A 10696-nucleotide genomic window follows, 5' to 3' on the forward strand; every position below is an offset into this window, starting at 1 on the left:
TGGGTCACCCCTAGGGTGTTAGAGGTACCTACGTGGGATATGAGTCGTTTTATGGCCAGTGACAACCCCTGTTTCTTTCCTTTCCAGTTCAGCTGATTGTGGATCTCTGCCCTCTGCCTTTTGTTCAGAGAAGCTGTGATCCTTGAATTTGGGGTCCCTGTTACACAATGAGATCCAATAGCTTGCATTTGCCACCAGTCCCAAGGTTCTGAGCGCTTGGGACCTTTGTGTTCTACCCAGAGAAAAAGCAGAGAAGTAGCAGGGACAGGTGAGCAGCTCTTCTAGAGATTTCTGAGCACCCGATTATGGGTTAGTTAGCTTCTGGTTTATACCAATGCTGGAAACTAACAAGCACACATCCTAAGAGCGTGCAGAAGGTGGTGAATGGAAAAAAAGCATCATCAACCAAAGAGATACAAAATCTGGAGTCAGGAACCCTGACCTCAGTATAACCCAATCCTCTCTTCAGTTTTCCCAATATGTTATCTCATTTTTTTCTTTCAAAAACTCTCTTACCAAGTCATTGTGGTTTTAAATATCAATCCATTTCTCAAGTGAGGAAACTGAGGCACACAGAATTCAACTGATTTTCTTAAGCTCACATAGAGTAGGGCTATCAAGGGACGTTTGGGGTTTTAGTTCCCCTTCATCTCCGTCTGCCCCCTCAAGACACTTAAAATAAACCTACAATATAAACAAAATCAATTTTCTTGTTATTCAAGTGCAACTTCAAGGCCATCCCCAGGGCCCCCCTGAGATTGCCATCCCCTAGGCTTTCCCTTTATTGAAATTCTGCAGTAATCACTAGACCATCAGTAACGGAAGCAAGATAAAAAGAAGGTCTTCCTGGAGTGTACCTTTAAAGTTTTCAGAGCCTTCCTATCTACTATTCACTGATTCACATAATATCCGGGAGACAGGAAGAGCAGGCATTATTCCTATTGAGAGATTAGGAGCTCAGATAGATAGTTTGATCCACCTCGGATCTTTTCTGCTATAGTGGGCTCTCTCTGGCTTGCCTTGGGACTGGGGTCTCTGCTGCACATATGACTGGAGACCCTTCCCATTTCTTTTCTATGCCTCCACTTCCCATTTTTCCATTCATGAAGAGACCGTCTGTGAGTGGCTTTGAGGAACAGGTCATGGTACTGAGTATTGAAGCTGCTGGAATAATGAGAGAAGCTCTCAGTTAATTGATCAGGTTTAGTTTTAGGAAAGCCAACCCCCGGGGAGGCGGTATGGTGGAAAGATGGTGGGCTCTGGGGTCAGACTGGGCTGTATTCTCATCTGGACTTTGCCACTTCCTAGTGGTTGAAGCAGGGTTTGTGGGAGCCCCACATGCTAGGTGCCTCTCTCCCCCTCTGCAGCCACCTGGCAACTGGGGAAACAGGGCTTGGTGGAGCAGAGTTTGAGAAGAGCTGATATAATACAGTTTTTCAGGAAATTTAAAACTAAATTCAGTAGCTAAGGAAAAGAATTATATGCAAAAATCAATTCAACTTGTTTCTCACCCAAGGCCAGTGAGCGTGGGCTGCTCCAGGCACACAGGCATCATTCTTGCGGGCACCTTCGGTCTTGGAGCTGATTGGCAGGAGGGTTGCTTGGACTTCAACATCCAGATTGGACAGCTCTTCTGTAAGTATTGGTGGCCTTCCTTTCCTTCCTGTTTCCTTCAAACAGATAACTGGATGTGGAAAGAAAATAGCATTCTGGGTCAACATAATGCTCAGAGCATACATCCAACTATTTTTATTATATCAACATATTCATTGCATGCAGACTTCATCCAGTGACTCTTTTTGGCACTGGCAACACAGTGATGAACAAAGGCACTATCTTCAAGGAGCTTACGTGTGTGTGTGTGTATGTGTGTGCGTGTGTATGATGTTATAGACAAACAAATAAATGTCTAACAGATGACAATGAAGCTGTGACCAAAAAATCAAGGCGAGAAGGGGGTCAGAGAGTGACGGGAGTTGTATTTTCAGAGAGGTGGTCAGAAAGGGTCTCTATGTGAGGGAGAATTGAAGGAAGTACAGGAGGAAGTCACCCAGAAAGGCAGAAGGAACAATAAGAGCAAAGGCCCTGAATTGTCGCTTAATGCTTTGACCTTCCATTTTTAGACCAGCCCTGCAAATGTACATATTACGCCCTCCATTTGAAGATGAAAAAAAAAGAGGCTCAACGAGATTAAGAACCTTTTCTAAAATACAGCTGGTACCTGATGGAGCCAGGGTCAAGCTCAGCTCCTGTGATTTTAGAGATGGTGCTGTGAACTCGGGGGGTTGTCTGCGTGCCTGAAAGTGGGAGTAACTATTGCTGTCACGGTGCAGGATGTAAGAGCAGAGAGGAGGCAGAGAGCAGGACCCCGGGCTTCAGCTGCTACGCCTCCTGTAGCCCCTTCTGCCTGCCTTGTGGTCCCGCGCCACCATCGTCTGCTCACCTTGGTTTGGTGGTTGGGTTCTGAAATCATTGTCTGGGTCTGAGCATGTTCATTTTCCAACGCCTTTCACCGTTGGGGACAAGTCTCCCAGAGGCTGGGTAGAGAGAACTGAAACAGGGAGAAATCTAGCCTCTCCCACCAGGCTTATCACATAGCTGCACCAGCAAATAGCTGCAGGAACCCGATTTTAATTTCCCTGCATGGGCCTCAAACTGTTTTCCACATTTGTTAGGGAAAGTCTTAGCCAAGGGAACACCATCCTTTGAGGACACTAAACTAGGCCAGGTTCCTGGGTGGCTTCCTCTCCTCATTCAGTGATTGTCCCATATGACCCTATCCTCTCCCCACAACCCCACCGTGGCCTTCCTACTTGACACTTGGTTGATAATGTTCTCTTAATCTCGGAGAGGAAGCCAATGTGGTTAACAGGCCTGGGAGTGTCGCTGTGCCCCTGCAGGTCGCCAGAGCCCGCCGGGGGACTTCTCCAGTCCAGCGGGGCCCCGAGCTGCAGAGAAATGAACCTCACAGGCAGGGCTGGCAGCCAGGGTTGCAGGTTTGCCATTTGGTGACATGAAATAACAGAGGGAAGTGGCACAGTGTGTGTGTGTGGGAAGCACAGATATCTAGGTCAGATGCGCTGGGGTTTGAATCCCATCTCTCCCATTTACTATCCGGCTCTTTACAGAAGAGGTTTGATGGCCCCTGATCTCGGAGGCATGACTGGTTTTCCTTAGGGATCTAGGCTCTTTTGATGGTGTGGTTCTGCCGTCCACTGAAGTCTCCAAATATTCTGAATTTAGTCTGTGACTAGAGAGGGAGAGAGCCTGAAGACAGTGGGAAAGCTCACCTGCTTCTTCAAAATCCCAGCCCACAAGTGAGATGCATCCCGGGCTGGAGGCAAGAGGCTGGGAACGAGCCCCTGGCCCGGCTGCCTCGTAACAGCGCTCCACACTGCGGGGGGGGGGGGGTCTTTGCGGTGTGTGTGTGTTCAAAATATCCTACTTCTTTACCCCTTGTTCAGCAGTTGAGTAATAAAAGCCGTTCTTTCAAGGTAACATCTGGATTTGATACAAACCCCCTCAGGTTCTGGCATCCTATCTCTAAGTTATGGATCAGAGAACTGAAACTATCATAAGGTAACACCTGTCCCAGGCCCTGTGGTAGATGCTCGGGCACCTGCTCTGTGCAAGGTTGCCCCTCTGGTACATCTGCTATGGCGCCTGGCACAGAGCGGGTGCCCTGTGCGTATTTTGGTCTGACCTGCATACAAGTTTGGAGGAATAAGGGAAGGAAAAGTCTTCCTACTGAAGATGAGACTATCGAACTTGAGTCACAGCTGGAAGGCCAGGTAAGATTTAGCAACAATACTAACAACTAATGGATGAGGCAACCAAGCTAGTGAATTGCAGGTCCAGGGCTTGATTTCAGATCTGTTTGACTCTAAATCTTGTGCTTTTAATGACTATGAAAAAGAATGAACATTTCCGAAAGCTTTACCGTGAAACCTGTAAGGCAGGTTTCTACAGCATCTGTGCGCAGTGAGGAAGGGTATCTGGAAAGGGTGAGCACTGTTCCTAAGATGCTACACGATAAGCCAAATTGCAAAGGGGAGAAACGTGCAGGAACTGTGCTCTGAAATTTCCTGGAGCCAACAGAAGCGTGAAGCATCTGGGGCTGCAGTGCAATTATTTGTTCAGGAAACCAGTGTTTATAGACCCCCACTATGGGGATATTGGAGCCTGGATTTAGGTGTGGTGAAGATACCTGCAGGAATCTGAAGACTCTGACCTTGTTTATTTCTGATTTTGTATCTCTACGTGCTTTCACTGCCAGCAAATCATGAAATGTTGATACCCGAGGGAACCTGTTGAATTATTTTTAGGGGAAAGAGCAAGGGTTTTAGACCTTGGCAAACCTGGATTCAAATTCCAGTTCAGGCATTTGTGTGACCAGAGGCAAAACACGATTTGTTTTCCTCCAAAGGGTCAGAGACATTCAATAATTTGTCCAAGGTTACAGAACAAGTATGTAATGGTTTCAGTTATCTACTGCTGTTTAACAAACCACTCCAAAGCTTAGTGGCTTACAGAAATGACAATCAGCTATTTAGTTCACAAATCTGCAATTTGGGGAAGGCCCAGCAGGGAAGACTGGTGTCAGCGGGGTCAGCTTGACCAGGGCTGGAGGGTCGATTCTTCAGATGACTCATTCACCTGGCTGGCATGTTGGTGCTGGCTGTCAGTGGGAGATCAGCCAGGGCTGAGGACCAGGGACCTTAATTCCTCTCCATCTGGGCCTTTCTGCAGGCTGCTTGGGCTTCCTCACACCATGGTGGCTGGGTTCCAAGAAGCAGGGAGAGGAATCAGTTTCTTAAGGCCTGGAAACCGGCACAGCACCACTTCTGTCTTCTTATGTCGTCAAGCAGCCACAAAGCTCAGATTCAAGGGGAGTGGCCATTGGCCCCACTTTTTAATGGGAAGAGTGTCAAAGAATTTAAAAATGACCACAGTAATGGGCACATTATATTCTCTTACTCTCTTTTTTTTTAACACCTTTATTGGAGTATAATTGCTTTACAATGGTGTGTTCACTTACTCTTAAAATTAGATAAGAGTTCATCTTTTTGGACCCCGTTTTTATTATCTGTTTTACAAGATGGAATTATTATTAATTTTTTGTTTTGTTTTGTTTTATTTTCTTTCGGCGGTATGCCAGCCTCTCACTGTTGTGGCCTCTCCCATTGCGGAGCACAGGCTCCGGACACGCAGGCTCAGCGGCCATGGCTCACGGGCCCAGCCGCTCCGGGGCATGTGGGATCTTCCCGGACTGGGGCACGAACCCGTGTTCCCTGCATCGGCAGGCAGACTCCCAACCACTGCGCCACCAGGGAAGCCCTGACACTCAGCTTTGACCTTCATTAACTTGGTTACTAGCTCTTCATGATGTTGGCCTGGACTGTTCCTCAAGCTCAGTGAAAGTCACTTCCCCTCTATGATCTATTCCAGGAGAAGTCAACATCTAAGAATGTCCTCTAGTATGTATGTACGTGTGTATGCATGCATGCATTTTTATTGAGGTGCAGTTGATGTACAGTATTATGTAAGTTTTGAGTGGACAACATAGCGACTCACAATATAAAGGTTTATAGTTATTATAAAATCTTGGCCATATTCCCTGTGCTGCACAATATATCCTTGTAGCTTATTTATTTTATACGTAGTAGTTTATACCTCTTACTCCCCTACCCCTAAGGTGTCCCTCCCTACTTCTCTCTCCCCATTGGTAACCACTAGTTTGATCTCTATATCAGTGAGTCTGTTTTGTTATACTCATTCACTTGTTTTATTTTTAGATTCCACATATAAGTCATATCATAGAGCATTTGTCTTTCTCTGTCTGACTTATTTCACTAAGCATAATACCCTAAGCGTCCATCACAGGTGAATGATAAGGAAGATGTACACACACACACACACACACAACGGAATACTCCTCAGCCATAAAAAAGAATGAAAATTTGCCATTTGCCACAACATGAATGGACTTGGAGGGTATTATTCCCTAGTATTTTTAACCCAATCATGATAAATACTTTAGAGGGATTATCTAATTAAAATTTTCACAACAACTCTTTTAGTTAGGTTCTTTTGTATTTGGAGCCAGGAATGCTTGATCAGGAAGCCAAGCTCTTAACCTTCATGGTACTTGAGGTTTCCAAAATACATGATGTTCTCTCTGATGTCTGAGATTTTATACTTGTTATGTGCTCTCTATTTCTCTATCTTTTATGTCACTAACTTATACTTATTTTTCAGGTTCCAATTTAGACAGCTCTTCCTCCGAGAAGATTTCCCTGATTCCTCAGGACTGGTTGAGCTTCCCCTCTACTGCCTCCCATTAATATCCTGTCTTATTTCTATCTAGCACTTTCCATTTTGTACTTTAATCGTCTGTTTTCTCGTGCCCCTCATGGACTATACATTTTTTTGAGAGTTAAGGATAGCGTCTTGACTTTATTTTCCTCTCCTGAAGTGAAAGATACTTCAGTCCGGCATCTCATAGGTTCTCCTTGAGTTGTCATTATCTGTGAGGCTGAGACTACTCACATATGCAGCCCTGTGACCAAAACTGGACCCACATAACAGAGTTTGTTATGGTGGGCTTTGCTGAGGTGCATGAAATGCGCCTCCTCTTCTTTACTCTCTTCTTCACTATGTACCTGTTCACCTTGGTGGAGAATTTGGCCATCATCCTGGTTGTGGGTTTGGACCACCAGCTACGTAGACCGATGTATGTCTTCCCGACACACTTGTCCTGCCTTGAAATCTGGTACACTTCAGTCACAGTGCCCAAGATGCTGGCTGGTTTTACTGGGGGACACGGGGGCAAGAATATCTCCTATGCTGGATGTCTGTCCCAGCTCTTCATCTTTACCTTCCTTGGGGCAACGGAGTGTTTCCTACTGGCTGCCATGGCCTATGACCGCTACGTGGCCATTTGTATGCCTCTCCGATATGGGGCCTTGGTGTCCTGGGGCAGCTGCTTCCGTCTGTCAGCTGCTTGTTGGCTGGTTGGCTTCCTCACCCCCATTGTGCCCATCTACCTCATGTCCCGACTGACATTTTGTGGCCCCAATGTCATTGATCACTTCTTCTATGATGCTTCACCCCTGCTAGCCTTGTCCTGCTCGGATGTCACCCTGAAGGAGACCACAGACTTCCTGGTCTCTCTGGCTGTGCTCCTGACCTCCTCCACAGTCATCGCTGTGTCCTGTGGCAACATTGTCTGGACGCTGCTGCATATCCGCTTGGCTGCCAAGTGCCGGAAGGCCTTCTCCTCCTGTGCAGCCCACCTGACTGTGGTGAGCCTCTTCTATGACACTCTTCTTCATGTATGTCCGGACCAAAGTGGTCCCTTCCATCAACTTCAACAAGGTGGTTTCTGTCTTCTACTCCATCGTCACTCCAATGCTCAACCCTCTCATCTACAGTCTTCGAAACAAAGAGGTGAAGGGAGCTCTGGGCAGAGCCTTTTCCTTCAGGTCTTGGAAAGGTCAGTGAGGGGGAGGTGGGGATCCAGTGTCCTTGCCTTGGCTTTTTAGAAGGAGGGTGGTGAGGACTCTGGAATGGAACAGAGGCCTAGGAGTCAGGAGTTATGGACTATGTATTAGTTCAAGTAAAACGCTAGTCTGCTATAACTATAATGTAGCTTAAAGAATGAAGGATACTTTCTCTATCCTGAAGAGTCCAAGGTGAGTGATCCAGGTTGGTAGATGTGCTCAACAGGCATTCAAGGATCCAGGTTCCTTGCATCTTTTTTTTTCTGGAAGCTCCCTGTCTCCAGTTACCACCACATGCTTCTCTTCCTCTTTGCCATCACTTCTCTGCTTTCTTTCCTTCTTTTTTAGCTATCCAATTATTTTCATTTTTATTAAAAAATTTTTTTTATTGGGGTATAGTTGATTTCAAAGCTGTGTTACTTTCAGGTGTACATCATAGTGAATCTGTTATACATATACATATATCCACTACTTTTTATTTTAAAATTTTATTTATTTATTTTTGGCTGCGTTGGGTCTTCGTTGCCGTGTGCGGGCTTTCTCTAGTTGTGGCGAGCGGGGGCTACTCTTCGTTGTGTTGCACATGCTTCTCTTGTTGCTTCTCTTGTTGCAGAGCACGGGCTCTAGGCACGGGCTTCTGTAGTTGTGGCACATGGGCTTAGTTGCTCCACAGCATGTGGGATCTTCCTGGACCAGGCCTCAAACCCGTGTCACCTGCAGTGGCAGACACATTCTTTATCACTGTGCCACCAGGGAAGCCCTCCACTCTTTTTTAGATTCTTTTCCCATATAGGCCATTACAGAGTATTGAGTAGAGTTCCCTGTGCTATATGGTAGGTCCTATTTGTTATCTAGTTTATATATAGTAGTGTGTGTATGTCAATCCCAATCTTCCAATTTATCCCTCCCCCCTTACCCCTGGTAACCATAAGTTTATCTTCTAAACTGTAACTGTAACAGTTCACAGTTTCTGTAACTGTAAACTCAGTTTCTGTTTCCTTCCATCTTTAGGGTCAACATCCGCTTGGATGTTGGCAAACTAAGGCCTCTGGGCCAAATCCAGCTCAGCACTTATTTATAACAACCTGTGAGCTAAGAAGAGTCTTTAAATAGTTGAAAACAAATCAAACGTAGAATAATATTTCATGGCACAGAAACATTTTATAAAATTAAAAATGTCAGTGTCTGTAAATCAAGTTTTACTAGAACACATAGCAGTCTATGGCTGCTTTTATGCTGCAGTGACAGACGTGAGTCGTTGTGACAGAGACCATTTGCCAGCCCCCAATCTGGGGCCTTCTTATTACTTCCATCATGAACATAGGGTCCCAGTGGACAAGAAGAGTGAGCATAGAGCATGGAGAAGACACAGCCTGTATTTTAAAGTTTCTTTACTAGATAGAGCCATCATCATTTCTACTCACCTTTACTGGTGAGAAGTTAGCCACAGGTCACATCTAATTGCAAGGAGGGTAAAAAGAATTGTGTGAACCACACTGACTCCATTTCGTCAGCTCCCTCTTGGGCCTGCAGTCCTGCCCCGCCCCCATCTCTGTGTGACTGAGCTTTGGCCCACTCACAAGGAATGCACCCAAGCCAGCTAAGCTCCCTATTAACATTTACCCTTGCCTTCATCTGATATGAAACTAAAAGAATGCCTTTTGCTGAAGCAGATGGTTAACGGCCATGGAAATGTAGGGGAAACTCCTGTTCCTGGTGGTGCAGACGTGCTTCTCCCTAGTAGTCGGATTCTATTTTTAGCTTTGGCCGCTTTCAATGTACCCCTGTACCCCTTTTGGTGATGTGCGCTGTAGCTGCGAATGCCTCTGGGTCATCATCCACCCAATCCTGACTGTATGTAAGTTACCAGCAATACATTTTATAATTGCCCATTATGGAGTTCCCTGCTTCCTTTTTTGGTCTCAAAGTTCCATCTCAGTTCGGAGGTTATTATTCAAGATCTCTGCCTCCCAACAAGAGTCCATAGCTAGGCAGACAAATACCTGCCAAAATTTGATTATTGTGGAAAAAGGGACGAACAAATTTTGGTAGACAACCGGCGGTTTCCACCACAAAGTCCCTAGAATCACAGCTGATTCTTCATGTGACCCATGTACTTATCTTCTTTGTATCTACGTTCTTTTATTCGAAATATAGACCAAGCTTCCTGCTATACCAAATGGTGCTTTGAAAATTGATTTAGGAAGATCTCATGGCAATGTCAGCTCACTTGAAGTAAGGCTTAAAAAGACAGTTATAATTCAGTTCCCTGTATGGAGATAGTTGCATTCCTAAAGACATTAACGATCATCCTTCGAATGTGGATTTTAGAAACTACAATATGTGGAAGAGGAAAATGCTGAGCTTGGGATAAGGTAGAGGAAGGACAGAATTACTGTAATGGTGTTTCTTAAGGGGCCAGTAATGAGATGGCATAATGGTGCCCACAGCCCCAGTCTCTACCTTCCCCCGCCCCAACCCAGTATCTTCACTGGTGCATTTTTTTTTTTTTTTAAGTAAAGTGCCCAGGCAACTCCATCTTCTCCCATCTTCCGAGGAGACGGAGTCCGCAGTCAGGTTCCCAGCAGTGCCAGGCTGTCCTGGAGAACTGTCCAGCCAGCAACCCCCTACACCAGTGCATGGAAAACTTCCAGCTTCTCCTGGTACAGGTGGTGAAACTGCTTGGCCAGACAGTGGAAGCGGGCTTTGCAGTTTCCCATCTCCCTCTTGGCTCGTGCTGGTTCTGATATGGATGTTTCCGGGCCGCCCCTGCAGGCTCGAGTGTTCACTCGACTCCCTTCCGCTGTCTCACAGGAGCACGTCTGATTGGTGCAGCCTGGGTCACATGCCTGCCGCTGTTGCAGTTTTAATAGTTAACAGAGAGAGCACAAATTACATGTTTTGAAAACCATTTCATTTTTTTTTTTAATTTATTTTTGGCTGTGTTGGGTCTTGGTTGCTCCCCGCGGGCTTTCTCTAGTTGCGTTGAGCGGGGGCTGCTCTTCATTGCGGTGCGCAGGCTTCTCACTGCGGTGGCTTCTCTTGTTGCGGAGCACGGGCTCTAGGCGAGCGGGCTTCAGTAGTTGTGGCTCTCGGGCTCTAGAGCGCAGGCTCAGTAGTTGTGGCTCTCGGGCTCTAAAGCACAGGCTCAGTAGTCGCTTAGTTGCTCCGCAGCATGTGGGAACTTCCCGGAC

General features: G+C 46.1%; 1 protein-coding gene across 1 annotated transcript; it reads left to right on the top strand.

The window, feature by feature from the left end:
- Window positions 1–6551: 6551 nt before the first annotated feature.
- Window positions 6552–7503, top strand: OR6Q1 (olfactory receptor family 6 subfamily Q member 1; the record flags this gene model as incomplete). Its single annotated transcript, XM_082659494.1, is given in 2 exon segments — window positions 6552–7316; window positions 7321–7503. Coding segments are annotated over 2 exon segments (948 nt in total).
- Window positions 7504–10696: the final 3193 nt, after the last annotated feature.

The sequence above is a fragment of the Grampus griseus genome (assembly GCF_964374135.1).
Source record: "Grampus griseus genome assembly, chromosome: 8".
NCBI classification, from domain to species: Eukaryota; Metazoa; Chordata; class Mammalia; order Artiodactyla; family Delphinidae; genus Grampus; species Grampus griseus.